Source organism: Accipiter gentilis, chromosome Z (genome assembly GCF_929443795.1).
Source record: "Accipiter gentilis chromosome Z, bAccGen1.1, whole genome shotgun sequence".
NCBI classification, from domain to species: Eukaryota; Metazoa; Chordata; class Aves; order Accipitriformes; family Accipitridae; genus Astur; species Astur gentilis.
In genome coordinates this window covers 47,262,351-47,280,432 of record NC_064919.1, presented here as the reverse complement: position 1 = coordinate 47,280,432, position 18,082 = coordinate 47,262,351, and the positions used below count along the sequence as shown (strand labels likewise).

General features: G+C 39.0%; 1 protein-coding gene across 6 annotated transcripts in view; it reads right to left on the bottom strand.

Annotated features, from left to right (window-relative positions):
- Positions 1-1,185: 1,185 nt before the first annotated feature.
- PRUNE2 (prune homolog 2 with BCH domain) overlaps positions 1,186-18,082 on the bottom strand; it is a 154,818-nt gene continuing 137,921 nt past the window's right edge. For 2 of the 6 annotated variants that reach the window (XM_049795454.1, XM_049795457.1), the window contains 6 exons: positions 14,281-14,412; positions 14,040-14,126; positions 10,549-10,647; positions 7,880-7,918; positions 6,308-6,355; positions 1,186-4,125 (listed from right to left, as the gene is read on the bottom strand). In XM_049795454.1, coding sequence (XP_049651411.1) covers positions 4,104-4,125; positions 6,308-6,355; positions 7,880-7,918; positions 10,549-10,647; positions 14,040-14,126; positions 14,281-14,412 — 427 coding nt within the window. In that variant the 3' untranslated portion in view covers positions 1,186-4,103. Of the gene's footprint in view, positions 4,126-6,307; positions 6,356-7,879; positions 7,919-8,439; positions 8,476-10,539; positions 10,648-14,039; positions 14,127-14,280; positions 14,413-18,082 lie in introns of all 6 variants that reach the window. The other 4 variants (XM_049795458.1, XM_049795455.1, XR_007505093.1 and 1 more) reach the window with 4 other exon arrangements.

Sequence of the window (18,082 nt, the reverse complement as noted above, 5' to 3'; positions counted from 1 at the left end):
CTCTGACCCCTCCCTTACACTGCAGTCAACAAGTTTGTTAAACTGCTCAGGGTGGTTCCATAGTCAATCTGTTTCTGCAGCATAGCTTCTGTTTTCTGCCCAACATATGAGATGGAGTGAGACTATCTATGCATTTGATTTTTAGATAACAGCACAGACACAAACTAGAGAGCAACTTGAAGAGCTCCTCCTGCTTTCTTTCAGGAACGATATTGCTAGCAACAGCAAAGCAAAGATTTGAATACATGGAGGTTGGGAGTAACATCACGGGTCAGGGCAATCCCAAGCACAAATACACGCTGGGCACAGAATGGGCTGAGAGCAGCCCTGAGGAGAAGGACTTGGGAGCGTTGGTTGACGAGAAGCCTAACATGATCTGGCAATGTGTGCTTGCAGCCCAGAAAGCCAGCTGGGCTGCATCAAAAGAAGTGTGACCAGCAGGTCGAGGGAGGTGATTCTCCCCCTCTACTCTGCTCTCATCAAGATCTCACCTGGAGTACTGCATTCAGCTCTGGGGCCCCCAAAATAAGAAGGACATGGACCTGTTGGAGCGAGTCCAGAGGAGGGCCATAAAGATGATCAGGGGTCTGGAGCACCTCTCCTCTGAGGACAGGCTGAGACAGTTGGGGTTGTTCAGCCTGGAGAAGGCTCCAGAGAGACCTTATAGCAGCCCTCCAGTACCTTAAGGGGGCCTACAAGAAAGCTGGATAGGGACTTCTTACAAGGCCATGTAGTGATAGGACAAGGGGTAATACCTTTAAACTGAAAGAGGGTAGATTTAGATTAGAACATAGGAATAGATTAGAATATCAGGAAGAAATCCTTCACTATCAGGGTGGTGAGGCAGGTTGCCCAGAGAAGCTGTAGATGCCCCATCCCTGGAAGTGTTCAGGGTCAGGCTGGATGGGGCTTTGAGCAACCCGGTCCAGTGGAAGGTGTCCCTGCCCATGGCAGGGGGGTTGGAACTAGAGGATCTTTAAGGTCCCTTCCAACCCAAACCATTCTATGACTCTATGATCATGAGACACAGAATTGAGTCAGTTTCAATTTTTGGAAGGACAGGTAGGGAACTGAAAGAAAAAATATTTATAACTATACAAAGAACTGTGATTTGAAACAGTCAAGTGCTTCCATACTCCTAGTGAATAAAGAAAAAAACTTGGAGCTTAAAGGAAATACTTCCAGTGGTGGGTTGCAGTTCTTTATTTCTGATTCATAGGTATATATACACATACAATGATATAAGATATCCTTGTATTGCTTAATCTATAATTTAAGTCAGCATAGGTCTTTTAACAAAAAAAAAATCGCAACTATTAATTTATATTTGATCTCAGCACTCTCATACACAGTAGAAAAAATCCATATATAAAAGATTATATCTGTGCAATTATATGTACTATATACCTCTTTCAACAAACTACTGATTCATTAATATTGATACATTGTTGTTAGTATAGTATATAATTGCCATATCATAACATTAAAAAACTTTTCAAAATATATTCATAAGCAAAGATAACCGCACCTTGATCTTGCAATCATTTTTGCACCATCACATTGATGCCCCATTTTATTTTAATGTGACATTTGCCTTAAATTCCTTCTGTCTCAGGGTGCCACTATTAGTCCACTCACATTAATAATATTAATACATGTGTATCTTTGCTGTTTAGTAATTTCACACAAAGCCTTTAGAATTAAACTCACTTCTGAGCTGACATCCACCACTAAGACCACAAATCTCTTATACCTTACTTACGTCTCAAACAGTGCATAAAGTTTTGTGCTGAACTTCTGTTTTGTGGTGAAATTCTCTTTTAGCAAACACTTCTCTCACCTATAGCAAAACACGAGTCATCTGGCTCATTCTAGGTGGCTTAAACTACAGGTCTACAGAAGATGTGACTTCATGCTGCTAAATACTTTTAATAGTTTAGATCTAGGTGAAGCTTAATTAGCATCTGGAAGTCAATACAAATATTAATCTGTACATAAAACATTATCCCCAATATTCTAAGTGACAGCACTTTTATAAGGCGGACACAAGCCAAGATTCAAATATCTGAGAAAAGGTGGAAACTACCAGTTCCTAATTTAGGGCAAGGTTATAGAGCAGCAACAATGATCAGCAGGGTTAGGCCCCTCCTCTGTGAAAATTAAGAGGAACTGACAGAAAGATGCAATACAGCAGGCTAGCTAGTATGAGAGAGATACAATGCACCACCTGTCAGTACAGAGCAAGGACTGCAGAGGTGCAGATATTTTAGTTTTGATGCTGGCAGATAAAGCATTTGGCAAGTTCCTGCCTTTCTGACAATTTTGTCGATCTTCCTTACAGCAGCTGAACAACTGTGCGTGCAACGATGGATGCTCACTTCCTTGCTTGCAGACTACCTTGCAGATACAAGATACTGACTGACAGAGAAGGAAATGTGCAAATCACAGAACAAAAGTATCAATCTTTTAAATGAAGGACGAAATACATTCTTCACTTTCAGTTTAGATAATACTGAAAAATCAAGGCTCATACTATCCTGCCTTTTGCTTAAACTTTAATCCCCAAGAAAACTTGCTTGTCTTCTCTTTCATTAATAATTCTAGACTAGAAGCAGGACTGGAGTTAATACACACATAAAAGGAAGGTGCAAATTATCTTGAATTGTCTCATGACTTATTTACAAAGTAGAGAATCCCCAAATGTAATTCTAGGACATATGAGAATCTTGTGAAGATAAGAATAATATTTCAGAGAGCACGTAACACTATTACTTCTGTTAGGACATCCCAAAAGGCAGGTGAGTCAGCAGGTTTGGAAAGTGCATGCGTGTGTTCATTAGGGGAAGAGAAAGCATTAGTCATGTTCTCGATTCTTGTCTTTTTAAAGCAGACAAGCAGAATTCACTCAACAATTAAGTTGCACTCTCTTGCAAAAGAATGGTCTGAGAGACTGCAGTTATTTTCCAGTGAATATGAGGATTTACTGCAGTGTCTTTTGTGCCAGTACACAGGACAGCAGCAAATAAGAAATGCTTGGGGTTTTTTTTCCTTTTCATGTTTCCACTGCTGTGTTCTATGACACAGACAATAAACTGCATTGTAATATTTATTTTTTTAATATTAGATACACTTTGAATAATACTTTGACACCTATTCCTAACAAATGAGTGTGACTCCCAACTGTAGATTTATATATTTAACCTTCAGTTGTTAGTAGGAAATAATAAGTATTTATTTCATATTCATAGCAGCAATAGCCTTTATAACTGGAGTTAGGATGCCATTTGAAGACTCATAACTTAAAAAAAAGTTCTGGAAAAACAGATTTAGAAAAAAACAACAACGAATTAATGCTCTAAGGCTTTTAGAATGTATGACAATCATTTACAGAATTAGCTGCTTCTATAAAAGCCAGCCCTAAAATAAAGATACTAAACTAAATTATTAAAATAAAATTAATTTCAGTTACTCTTTTTTCCTCTGGGAAGTCTGTTTGATGACTATTATTTTTTGAGTATATCAGTCTTTTCTGTGACGGAATAAAAAAGTCATTAGGGCTGAATGAACATGGAAAGACTTTCCAGACAGCAAGAAATAGACAAATTCAAGAAAGTCCTGCATCATTTCTAGAATTATTTTTAAACAATAAAGTTGCTGCTGCTCTGTGATACAACCAAGCTAACATTTACTGTAACAATAAGTATTCTGTTTAGCTATGCATAAACATGAATATGCTGAAGACAAAAATGAAACAAAAATCCGTATCTTCATTGACTTGTTCGTGAGGCACACTGTTGGTAAAATGGTGTCCTTTTAAATAGAAATTGCACATACACACAGAAACCAGTGCTGGGTGATACAGCTTTCCTACTTACTAAAAAATCTACTTCTGAAAACAACACAAATACCCAGGCCCCAAATTCCGCTGTTTCCATGGCTATAGGATTGGCCCTTCTGGTCTTCTTGAACTGTTGAATGACATGGAAAAATCATAAACTGAACAAAATTAATCCAAATTGGCTATTGCACATCATGGTCATGGCTGTTTGGGTGATGAAAATCCAAGCAAACACTCTTCTTCAGATGCCTGGCAACGATGCTTTCTATTTCTGTGTCATGTCAAAGCTATATATTTAAGACAAAAAAAACAAACACAAAGGAACAACAAAAGAAATCAGTGCTATGAAACACATGGCTAATCATTTCCCCAATCCTGAGCTCCCACAAAGTGTTGAGCGTCCTCATCTCTCATTTACTTAAATGAATTGGTGTCAAATAATTTACACACATCTTACCTGCTACATATGCAAAATACATATCTTAATAAGATCTGTTACTGTTTTACTGAAATTAGTAACTACATTCCTCACAATTCCAGTCTGAAGTAGACACTAGATGTGGACAGATCCACTGTTGGAATGACACTACAGTGTGGCAAGATATGAGTGCCCTTAAAAATGTTTCTAAGTGTATGGTTTTGCCAGTTAGTGTAAATCACATATCATCAAATACTTTAGAAGCATTCTTTAAAATAAGAAGTTGTCATCATAAACATTGCATCAAAATACAATTTTCCTCACAGAATACATAACTATTTAAAGCACCCTCAATATTTATGAACTGTTACAGAACACACAGGGTTCTTGCACTGTGAATTATTTCATAATGAGTTGGTTTTTTTTAAAAGTCATGAGGAAGTGCAAAAGTTGAACAAAACAGAACACGAGAGAGCATGACAACAGATAAAAGCCTTCTGAATAGAAACGAAAAAGACAACAGAAGCAAACTAAGAGCTAGGCAGACTCCAGAGAGGTTTCAGCAGAAAGCATACTGAAGAAAAGTCTGTGTAAAACTGATATTATCATCGTGGAGGCATTTGTATGGGAAATCCCATTTCCTGAAGAAATGACACCAGAAATGAGTGATATGACCACAGGAAGATTATTGCCACTTCTGAAGACAGAGTCATATTTATGCACAGATAGCAGGAATTAGCATTAATTTGACCTCAACTATATTTATTTAAGCTAAATAGAAGTTCTCTTCTCATATTGCTTTTTCCTGCCCAGGTTCCCTTTGAGAAAAACAGGAAAATTGTTCAAGCCACAAAGACCAAAATCATAAATAGTCTTTGACATCTCATTTATTTTCTGTTCTCATACATTAAAAAAACAGTTCTCATATTGACTCATTACAGAATAAACAGTGCCTGAGGAAAAAAGAAAAAAAAAAAGATGCTCAGAGATTTTACGTTAACTGGTCTAGGAATCAGGAATTTAGCTTATGGTTCTAACCTACGTACCAGGTATACTAGAGTACAATTTTTTTTAAAAAAAGTGAAAAGAAAAGTTCCATTTTATTTGTGCATCTGTTTGCTATGTGTACTTCTAATTATTTGCCTGCTTATTAATACTCATGTTATTGATGGAATCTTTGACTGAGGAGTAGGGTTTACTATATGCTATTTCCTGAACAATATACCAGTGTGAGACAACGGTGTTATTTCTACATACCAGTGAGATGGGTAGGGACAGCAAAGTCCTCAATCACTCCTCCCCTGTACACGCTGGCCAGGAATACCTGCACTCCTGCAATGGCTAGTCCTCTCCTGAGATGCTATTCTAGCAATGAACTGTTAGTGCTTGCGTGACACACTACAGCTACAAACACCTTTACTGATGCACAGTAAGAGCAGTGCAGGGTTTTCCTTTCACATGCTTCTGTTATGGTATCAGACAGAGGAACAGCATGCCAGAGGACTGACACATTCCCATTTCCAAGGGAACCAGGCCAGCTTTGAAAGGAAGACATAAGATACTGGAAATTTAATCAGGGAAATAACTATGAAAGAAGCTGAGAAGCACAAAAAGCAAAGAGAAGGAAGATATCAAGAGCACAACCCAGAAATCAAAGTAAAATATACGACTTTTTAATCTTTGAATGAGAATGACAAGTTTACCACTTTACTTTTAATTGAGGATAATGCATTGGACCATCTTCATGCTGATCAAGTTGCACTTTTCTGTTTTTCACATAACTTAACCTGAATATCCTCAGGCTAAGAATTCTATCTGACTCTGCTTGGAAATGGTCGAGGACACTTTAAACACACCTGCAATGCAAATATAATAAATCCTAACTTCAGTGCTTTTTCTGCCTGCATGTGTTGAATCAGGTTCCTGAAAATAACTATGAAAGCATTTAGGTCTCAGAAAACCTTTATGGAGTCTACTCAGCCTCAGTTCCTAGCAGCACGGTTGTAAAATAATGTCAAAATGTAATGACAGTATTAGGCAAAATTTCTTACTCCTGCTCCACTGAAGTAATTTCTGGATCATTGGAGAGGCAGCTAGTTCTGGATACAAGGAAAAAGAATTAGTAGTAAACATTTCTTCTGTTTATTTCTTTCTCTTCTTAAATATGACATCAAATTTGGGGGATGTAATAACTAACTGTAGTGAGTATCTTTGACAGCACAAACACACAAATGTTATTGACAGGAATGTAGTGAACTTAGTGCCTGCAACACAAATTAGTTTGAGTAATAATTTTTTAAGTTATTTCTTTAAGTTGGGGAAGGGAAATGCACTACAGTGACTTTATACATCCAATAACAACAGTAATCAGTGATGCCTCATATGAATATTTAGTTCCCCTTTCACTTGCTATGCTGCAACCTGCATTCTTTTAAATGAAAGGAGTAACAAGAAAGCAGCTTTCTTCCACAGAGTTTTCATTGTCATATACTGCAATGCATTTTAAAATGCCTGAATAGAAGGCAGAGAAGTTGCATTTCAAGGTTGGGCAGGCCTCTTTTCTTTTGTTTAACAACATATTCAGGTGGTATCAGATAACTATGTATGTGAATTTATTGCTTCTGAGGTAGTCTAACTGCTAGAATCAAAAGGCAGTGGCCAGTGTTTTGGTTATTTCTTTGTGGTCATTTTAAAAACTAGTATCAGGAGAACCAGAGAAAAATGTGTACCGCAAAAGAAGAAACTTTAGAAAAAAATATGATAAAGAAGAAGCAGTAAAGTGAAAATTCTGAAGTGCACAAGCTAAAGGAAAGAGACTGAAAACAAACTTCAAAAACTCAAAATCTCTAGTTACAAAAACAGCAGGGGGGAAAATGTCATACTAGAACTTACAGACAGAGCTCCCTTCTCTGGAATCTTGCGTACAATACACAAGTGAAAAAAAGTGCACTGCATACTTTCTAAGCTCTGTTCAGTCAATCAAGGATTGTGTCTTTCCAGTTAAGGATTTCTTTAGTACTTAACACCATACTGCCTCAGTATGGTAAAGTCAAAGCACAGAATTTAAAGTATCTGATCATCAGCTGACACTGATTTATTAAGGGACCACAGACAATACAATATTATCAAGTATTAATCCACTGGCCTATCCAACCAACACCGGAAAACAGGAAAAGTTACCTACCTACTTTAACTGAGAATGAGGTACAGTAGCTATCCCTAACTTAGTAAATTGTAAAAAATAATTTTTAAAAAGAAATACCTCCTAAAAACTTTATGTATCATCTGACATAATGGATGAAGGGTAGAAAATGTTTAATGAACCATTTTAATGGTGTAAAAAAACAATTTCAGTCCTCCCCAGGACTACAGAAACAATCATCAAAAAACAGCAAAAACATTTTTTTATTGTGTAAGGGTATGATTATTCCTTACTGAGACCCAATGGTACAAAAGCAGGCTGCTTATAGTGAGAGGGGAAGTCAATTCACACGTGGCAACTTACACAGTAATTGAAACTACGGGCTGATTGCTGTACCAAACACATAATGTACTACTGCATTCAATCTATTCCTGTGAAACAAGTAAATATAATGCCAGCATCCAGCTGAAAGCTATCTTACTTAGCTGTTTCTGAAGTTTCCCTCAGCTCTTCATCCAGTCTGCATGAGTAAAAGTTATTGATATAAAGAAACAAAGAAGCAAGCAGAGCATAAGAGAGAAGCAGAGCAATAGCAGAGCGAAGAACAAATATAATACATGCTTCTAAAATAGGCACCCAGTATTATGCACTGACTGTAAAGCTCTTCAGTTCAGTATGATACCATTTATCCCTGTGCTCAACCCACCTTTAATTTGTAACTCCTTATTTAGTTCATTTGGAGGAAGAAACATAAAAGCAGCAAGAATCTGAGGCATGCCCAGTGGACAGAGCTGAAAGCATTCGGTTGCTCTATCAGACAGCATTAAACTGGCTGCAGCCTGGGCCAAATCAAGGACATTTACAGTTCGGTTAGGTTTTTTTGCGAGGGAGGCTGATCTCAACAGCTTGAAGGGGAAAGTAAGATTCCACATCATTGCAAATCCTATCTCATTCAGCTGTTGAGGTCGCCTGCAGGTGAAAGGCTGTCACACAGATTCACTCCATTATGAGCAGCAGCATGGGCTAGAAAGCAAGTTTTACCTCATTCTTCTCTTAATACACTTCTCTTCATCATACCTTACAAGATAAGAGTGGATGAAGGAAGAGAAAAGATGTACAAGTTCATATGATACAACAGACACATTGTATCCCACTTCAGTAAAAACTACCAACCAACCATACAACCCAAATCCTGGCAAAACCCTATGTACTTTCTAGCGGTGGGATTCCTCATCACCGTAAGTGGTATTTCTGTTCTTGCCAGTGGAGCAATTATGAAGCCGAAAGCTGAATTTTATTTTATTTTGCTACAGGAATCTTTCTCAATTTGCAGCAGAAAGAAAACTATCAGCTGAACACTGCTCTTCTCCCTGTGGCATGGGAATAACGACTCACAGTGCCTTGAATGCAGACATCCACTAGATCTTTGTATCACAACATCTTGAAAATGCTTGCCACCAACGGGCACACTTGCTACCTTTCTATTTTTTCTTCAACAAAATCGTGATCTCTCATCTGGCTGCTGCTGACATGAAGTAGGCAGCTCCCTAAAATTTCTTAAGCTCTAAGTCATAAAGTTTCTTTGGTATTGGTGCTGTGATCATTTCACCTTTGGTCTCAGAGGTGAATGGACTTTCCAAACAGTTTGCAGTCTACAGGGAAGAAAAGGTGTGTGTAACACAGATAAGTGTACTGCTATAGACTGTGTAACAGTAAAACACAGCGAGGAAACAGAGAGAGAAACACACCGAAGTATCAGGTTAAGGTCTGTATCAATGGAAACTGTAAGAAATTAAAATCTTTACAGGAATCAAAAGAGGAAGGGAAGGAAGGAGAAAGCGATGGAGGGAGCATGAAAAAATTTTAGGGATGTTAAAACATTCTGGACATCTCTTTATCAGGTGACTAATGACCTCTGTGCTCCACATTTTTAGCATCACTCCATGTCTAAAGAAGTTTCAGCAGCAAATAAATTTGACCAAAAGTCCCTACAATCCCTGATTTCACGACTGTATTTACTATTCTTAAAAGTGCCACTGCAAGAACTGAGCTTCCCACTTGCTCCCTGGAATTACACCACAAGTATCAGAGCAACCACCAGCTCAATGAAAAAAAATTATGCTGCTTTCACAACTACTGCGAAGCAGGTGTGAAAACTCCTGCCTGGATTGAAGAAATCTATGACAGCCTCAAAAGAAGTGTTCTTCATATCTAGATGCTGACAAACCATAAGGAAAAGACAATCATACTTGTGTATTTACTCATCAAAATATTTTGTAGAACAGAATGTTTGCCTGTTCAAAACCTAGGACATTTGATAAAAAGAATAATAATAAAAAAGCATTCTGAACAGCATATCTTTCTAATAATGACCCATGTGAAAACTATGATTGATTTCCCAGGTTTTCAGTCTTGGTATACCATTTTAGTTTGTTGTTTTCAGGTCTGAAAAAAAGCCAGCTGAGGTAAGCAATTCAAATCAACTTCCTACAATTTTTTAACAGGTATCTTTCCTTTAGAAATATCTACATTTAAAAAGCCTTTACACATAAGAAGCAAGAACTGAGACACTGTGTTTCAGTGGTTCTGGGTTAAACCATAAGGAATGGTGAACCTATGGAGTTTCAGTGGTTTTCTATTGAACAGGCTATCTTTGAATCATTGTTTCAGTTCAAAACTCTGTATGACTAAAACTTAAAACCACTTTTACTTAAATAGTGGTAAAAGCTATGGAAAAATATAGCATAGGTGATATCTGTGGAAGGGTTAAACTTTTTTCGTATTTTCATTCTGGGTTGCAACTAGTGAGTGAACAGTCTATTCTAATTCAGATTATATAGTCAGGGACTCTGAGCCTTAAAGTTTTTCTTCATTTTACCAGCAGTATCATTTCGTCCAGTACAAAACCCTACTCTTCCTATAAAAACTGGTTCCCCTAGCAGTACATTTTCATTGTGTTTCGTGTTTCCATTATACAACGTTTTCCTGTTTCTGAGTTTGACAGTGGAATTTTTGTAGAACACCACATAAGCATTTGTAACAATACCAGGAAGAGGCTTTCCATTTTTCCTACAGACTCTGAAACACTATTATTTGTTTGTGGAAATAGTTTCCATTAGAACAAGTACCCACTTATTGTACATCACTTACTTGACAATACTGTCTGGTATGTGCATGTATTCCATTGGAATCATCTCACGAAGCTCCGCCAACGTGTTGACGTACTGTATCTTACTGCTGAACTTAGAGCTGAAACACAGAAACAACATGTTGACTTCCCCCCCCAGTCTTTTATGCTATATCAAAAAAAAAAAAGAGAAGGCAGGTACTTAATGTGTTAAATAATTAAGCATTTTGTTATTTATATTTCCATTACACAGTTCAGCTGATCATGAGCATACCTGAGTTCTAGTGAGGCTGAAATCAAACCTAGACCTTTTGCTGTTCCTTGCTTAGGCTGAATCACTGGTATTTAGGACAACTTTATAAATTGTAATGCCTATATACTAGGTAATGCGATTAGTTCTACAGTTTGAAGGAGATGTATTAAAATTCTGAAAAGAATCAAATACTCTACAGCATCCTTACATGTAAAAAGAAATGGGAAGCATTCACTTAACATGGTCACGATGAATTAACATCAAGTGATCGTGATGAATTAGCATTTATATTTGACGCTGATTCTCTTTCAAACATAGTAAAACTGAACTTTCTTATTTATTTAGATGAGTACAGAACTGATTGTGTATGTGCATGTCTATTCTTACTGCAGGGCCTTCTTATGAGGAAATAGTTCTCTTGTTTATTCCAGCTGTGCTATATGATCATTTATTGTGTTTGAGAAATGATCACTCGGAAAAAGACTAGATTGTTCAGAAAAGACACTTAAAAAAATAAGGCTATTCACTTGCCTAATCTGAATTATTTGATATTTATCAGCTTATGAGAAATCTATCTTGTTCATCTGGCTCATAAAGCAATTTTCCAGGTTTAGCTCTGATTGTATTTAGATAGTCTTTTAACATCAGTAACAGTGACAAATGCACATAGACCATGAATGTTCTTTCATGTGGCCATGAAAACCAGAACATATTCTTCCTATTTACTGCCAATTTGGGAGTATGACCAGCCAACATGAAGCCTCTGAAACAGGTCTGAGCAGAAGGTTACTGCCTCTCCTGTTACCACACATATCTTCCTAATAAGGTAAAGTGAGACAACTGAAACAGGACGACATGAAGTTACTGTGAATAGTTGTTTAAGCTCATCCATTTTAATTTGTCTCTGTACCAGATTATCATCACTAGGCACACACACTGGAGCAGGCCAATGGTCACATTTTAAGATGCATGAATCACTGACAACTGTCCAGGCAAAGTCATGATAACATACAGATAATTCTTAGCATTTTATCAAAAATGTTAATCATAGTCTGCATCAACTGAACTTCCAGCTAAAGTAGCTTGGCAAGCTGCAAGCCAATCAGAAGCTTCTGAAGTTGGGGAGTAGTGGGGGGGGAGAAAAAAAATTTAATAAATCTTTCAAGGGTTAATTTTTCCAGTTAAGGGTTCTCCTGGGTCCACTAATTCCACCACAGTGACTGATTTCTGAGTAGCTGCTTCACGTGGGAGTCTGTGTACAGGTGTCCCAAATACATGACTGAAAAAAGAAGTTCTTGTTTCTTTCAGACTTTAGGGGAGGAGTGCTGCCAATAGTGGTAAACTGCCTATTATTTAAATATTTCCACCAAATGCCAAATATCTTTCACAGAAGATTGTTTTATTAGAAATCTAATTGCTTGCCCAACACAGCTAAGATGATCTCTAGTGTGAATATCTGGTCCATAAAGATTATCTAGGATCTATCTTTGTAGCCACTAGTTCTTTCATCCTTTCAAACAACTGTTTAGTGTTTGTCTGGCAAGATGAGTCACAGACTCCACTGAATGACCGTGCCAGTTTTGAAGGTAGAATTGACTGTAGCACACTCTCAGTTACTTGACTGTCCTTTGTCATTCCATTGTCTTTCAGTTTCTTGATTCCTACTGTTTTGTGCCACATCTCAGCTGAAATAGAATGAAAATAATCTTGCTCATGTTTAGCTATCTCATTGAAATCTCTGCTTGCCTTAGGACCAATTCATTTCTCACTCTAAAATTCCCGCTGTGCATGTCAGTGGTTTGGGGAACAGCTCAGGGCTAGCAAGCTAAGCTACAAGCCACTGGCCTTCAATCTAATCAAGTTTCTATCTCCTTACATTGCTTGTTACTGAACTGACTCTTTTCATGTCTCCTGCAGTTTTTTACTCAGCTTTCTCATAGTGCTCTTCTGTCCTCAGTGAGGGTTCAAGTACCTTATGTCATCTTTCACAAAACTCACACTGGCCATGTGTCCTGCCCACCTTTTTTTTCAGGTCCCATTTGCACTTCACTTCTTGCTCAAAGACTCAGTCAGCTTGGCTGAAATAGAGAGTTTTAACTGGTCTCTATTATGTCTAGTTCTGTACTGCTAATTTGCTTTGCCAAACTGCTTAGAGTGAACCTTTTCCCCTGTTTGGCAATGCAAAACCTCTAGTCACTGCTGCTCAATATTATCATCCTGAATAAATGACTAAGAAATTGAAACAGATGTGGCATATTTAATTTTTTGAAATTTTACTGCCTACTTTTCCTCTGGGAGCAAATAGGATGCCAACAGAAGTATCTCAGACACCAAATGCAACTCAGTGAATCCTCATCATTACTGTTGATAATTCCAAGGATTGTTTCCTTGTTACTCTAGTACTTTTAATTGTCACTTTCTACTTGGTTTTAAAGACACCACATCTGAAAGAAGAAGCTCTGTTATGACACTGCCTGTCGCACTTTGGCAGTGATGGGAGAACTCTTGTGCTTCCCCATCCCAATGTCACCCTGTCAGGACAGGGCACCCTGCGACAGAGACCTCCAGTGTCCTCATCTGCAACCTGGGGACAGATCTGTCTGAAGTCTGCCATGACATATGTTATTCGCTGGGTGGCTTCTGTAGACTATGCTGCTTCTCTTTCCTGAAGCAACTCTTTCTCACACCTGCCAGTCTGCTCTCCCTGATCTCAGGATTTCAACTGCATACGTGTCCATCTTCTTCAACACTTTGTGACGTCTTCAGGGTCTGTGTTTCTTTGCTTTTTTACTAATCAAAGCATTATTTTTCTGTCATTAAACCTTTTTTGGAACCGGAACTCTTATACATTCAAACAGCTCAAGGTGCTGGTAGTCCTCTTGCATGAGCAGTGACTAATTTTTTTTTAAACCCAGAGCTGCAGCTTAATCTTGTCCTGTAGCCAGGACTTTTTTCATGAGGTGATTATCATTACATGCAGACCCCTTTTCTACATGCCTTTTAGCTGGGCTTGGAACAAAGCTCCCAGTTCTGCATACACATACAGGTTTACGATATCATTCCTGTGATGTCTGCAACTAGACACTCATAAATCACAGGTTTTCTTCCACTCACTTTAGGTAAGTCAGCTTCAACTGCCAAAATCCCAACATGAACTGTAAAACGAGTACTCTTCAGTGAAAGACTAACAGCCATGCTTGATGATTTAAGGTGTTTCTGTATTCTTAGGTACATAGAAAATCACTGGGATTCACTACATACCTTATAAAAGGTCGTGTCACAGCCAGAATTGTCCTGATAAACCATGATGGATGAACAATTATAAATGATTTCAAATTCTTCCGTAATCTAAGTAAAAAAGAAATTGTTTCTTAAAAAAAACCCAAAACCCACAAAGCATACAGAAAGATCATATACAGTGAACGCTGTCATACAGGGGAGTAACAGAAATGGACAGTGTTTAAAATAATGGCTGTGAATCAGAAAGGAAAATACTACTCACCGTCGATCAATCATCTGGTAACATTTTTTCATCCAACCCAGTCCAGGCATCCTCCTTCTTGGTGTTGCTCCATTCAAGTAGACAATCATATAATCTTCAGCTACCATCAGCTCTAAGGTACTGATTACATAGCTGATAAAAGTAGAGATGTAAGTGAGCATGTGCTTTACATTAGCCACTTAAGCCCAAACTAAATCCATCTACTAGGAATAAATCAAGGCAGACTAAGCAATTTATGACAAGACAGTATTTTCTTTTCCTTTAAACCAATGCAAGTATTTAGCACGGGTCACCATGCTACCTACAGATGTACAACTAGAAAACCACAGTCTTATCTGCATCTTCAGAAATATGTGGTTACCTTACAAAGGTAGTTTCATAGTGAGTTTTCAAATCTCACAGGTGACTTCACTTTTTCTTAAAAGGGCATTAAATCATGAGATTTTGCAAGGGAGAGCATGGCAGGACCATGCGAAATTCCAGGAACATCTGAAATTAAATGTTGAGAAACTTCTCTTCACTATTAATCATCATGTTTGCTCAATGCAAAAATAATAATGGTCAGGAGAAGATACTTGTCTATAAATCTTGTGATCCTCACACTAGTGCTACTGAGTCTGACTGCTAACTACAAACACTTTGAATCTCAAGGCTAAAAAAGCTTGTCCATCAACTTGACTTCTGATGGGACAGAGCACTCCATGGCATCACTTCATTTTGTGAGCAAACCATTCCAAACACTTATTAAATTCTCCGCTCAGCAATGGTAATTCACACAGAACAGTGCTCTTGGGGCCAAACTCACCCTACCTAGAAGAGCACAGTACTCAGTCAAAAGGAAGGGTAGCTTTAAATTATTGTCCAGGGCTATAAATGCAGATGCTCCACTCAGTAGTCCCTGCCTCACTTGAGAGTTGTTCATCACAGGAATGTTCAAATTGTTCTCCCTACTATCCAGCCCCAAGGCATGTCTATGTAAAACTACAGCGAAAAATCATGAGTCACACCTTAAAAACCTGAATGCCTGAGTGTCCTCACTACAAAAGGCAGCTCTATCCCTGAGCATAATGGCCCCTTTCACAGGTGTATGGGAATGACTCACAGTCTAATCTGACCCTTAAATTCCTTAAGAAGCAGTTTCTTTAAAAGAATAGTAGGAAATCTAGTTCTCACAAAGAGAGTGATATTTTACCTGGGCATAAAGTAAGCAGCCATTAACTTACCAGTTCCATGCATTTGATAAATCCCATCTAAATCACTACTCACTCAATGCTTTTCACTGCTCTCTTTCTCAGCTTGCAGTTGTGCATTCCCTGCTTTTGCCTGACATTTGTAAAGGCTCATGTCTAACAGTGAAACATCGAAGTGAGGGATTGTGTGGATGTTCTGATGCAAAAAGCTTAATTAAACTGAATCTACTGACTATTTGGCAAGTTATGAAATTAGGCCTTCCCATAGGGCACAACATCTGGTGCTTTCAAGGCATTTAGACACTGAAACATACAGAAAAGTGTGTACAAGTACTTCTCAAAACACTACAAGGCTGTCAGTTATAGAAAGAGAGACAGTCTGAAAAATGTCTATATTTCCCTCGGTGCAAAGGGAATTATAAGTGTTATGAATAATCAGTTATAAGAAGAACACTCATGCATACTTCTGATCAGGAATAAGAGTATTATGACAAAAAGGAATCTCTGCTAGTTTTTTAGTCAGATCTCACTTATCTCATGTACTTTCACTCAACAGCTCTTATTCACTGTGGGTGGAATTAGATCATTTTGATCATTAGATCATTTCAGGGATGCTGAGCTCTCCTGCAAACCTTACCTAACTGGTAATTTCTTATTATCTGGTAATAATGTTAATTACTTTATTATTTTAAAAGATGGACAGAATTTTTCTCATTGACTAGAACAATTCACTTGCTCTGAAAGCAAAGTGCTGGTTTTGATTTTCAAAGTGTAGTATTTCAAGTTGTGAAATTTCTTTTTAAAAACTTTTAATCTCTAGACTGTATCAGGCAGCCACAAATGAAACAGCAGAATTTTCTGTGTGGTTCTGCATCATCTAGAAGAAGTGCTATAGATGATGCCATCTCAAGAGTTTTGGCTTAAATCCAACTCTTCAAAGACAGTTTTACAGAATTAGTCAAGGTAACAAATAGGGAGCAAGGTGAATGTGATGGAATCCAGAAGGGCAAGTAACTGCAAAATTCAGGAACAATCGAAGGCAGTTGTTAAACAGAAACTAGAGGTGGCTTATATACTACAAGTGCACAATTATCTATCAGAAACATGCTGTATAAAAAATGAGAAGAGATTTAGTCAGACCCTGTATTGGGTCTGGCTGAGATGGAGTTAGTACTCCCTATAGCAGCCCTCATAGCACTGTGCTCTGCAGCTCTGTAGCTAGAAAGGTGTTGATAACACACCAGCGTTTTGGCTACTGCTGAGCAGTGCTGGCACAGCATCAAGGCTGTCTCTCCAACATTTTTGCCCTCCCCTCAATGGCAGGCTGGGGCAGGGCAAGATCTTGGGACGGGACATAACCAGGACAGCACAGTGTCGTCTTGGCTCCAAAACTTTGAGGAAAATCTCTGTGTCTCCTCATCCCTACAGGACAGTGCCTTGGCTGTTAGGGATGCTCCAAGAAATCAGTCCTCCCCTGCCCCGGTCAGAGGGAAAGGGAGCCCAAGGCGTATGCCACGTGGTACACTCTGGTTCTTCCTGTGTGACCAAGGGGAGGACATGAGGAAGTGGGATGGTGAACCCACCTTTAAGCTGGAAGCCCGCGTACGTGAACTGAGAGGGAAGACAGCTGTTAAGAAGGGGTCACCCAAGAAGAAGGCTGTCAGCGTAGTTGCTGTAGAGGCCCAAGAAGGCACTCAGCGATCCTCCAGGCATAGAAGAACTGAAACCACCTCCCTTGATTCTGGTGAGGGGACTTCTGGTCTGGTACCGCAAGGATCGGACAGTGAATATTCTGATGAGGAACAGCAATAGAGGGTCCCTGCCTTCGGCCAGGAGAAGGAAAGGGATGATCGGATATGCTGGACTGTGTGGATTCAATGGCCTGACACATCAGACCCACAGAAGTATAAGGCTTTGGTAGACACTGGTGCACAGTGTACACTGATGCCATCAGGATACAGGGGCACAGAATCCATCTGGATCTCTGGAGTGACAGGGGGATGCCAAGAATTGACTATACTGGAGGCTGAAGTGAGCTTGACAGGGGACAAGTGGGAAAAGCACCCCATTGTGACCGGTCCAGAGGCCCCTTGTATCCTTGGCATAGACTACCTCAAGAGAGGGTACTTCAAGGACCCAAAGGGGTGCCGGTGGGCTTTTGGTGTAGCCACTGTAAATGCAGAGAAGATCAAACAGCTGTCTACCCTGCCTGGCCTCTCGGAAGATCCCTTTACTGTGGGATTGCTGCAAGTTGAAGAACAGCAGGTGCCTATCGCTACCAGGACAGTGCACCGTCGGCAATACCGGACAAACCGAGACTCCCTGGCTCCCATCCATGAGCTGATTCATCACCTAGAGAGCCAAGGATTCATCAGCAAGACTCATTCACCTTTTAATAGTCCTATATGGCCAGTGCAGAAGTCTGATGGAGGATGGAGGTTAACAGTAGATTATCGCGGCCTGAATGAAGTGACACCGCCATTGAGTGCTGCTGTACCAGACATGTTAGAGCTTCAATATGAACTGGCATCAAAGGCAGCCACATGGTATGCTACAACTGATATTGCCAATGCATTTTTCTCCATTCCTTTGGCAGCAGAGTGCAGGCCACA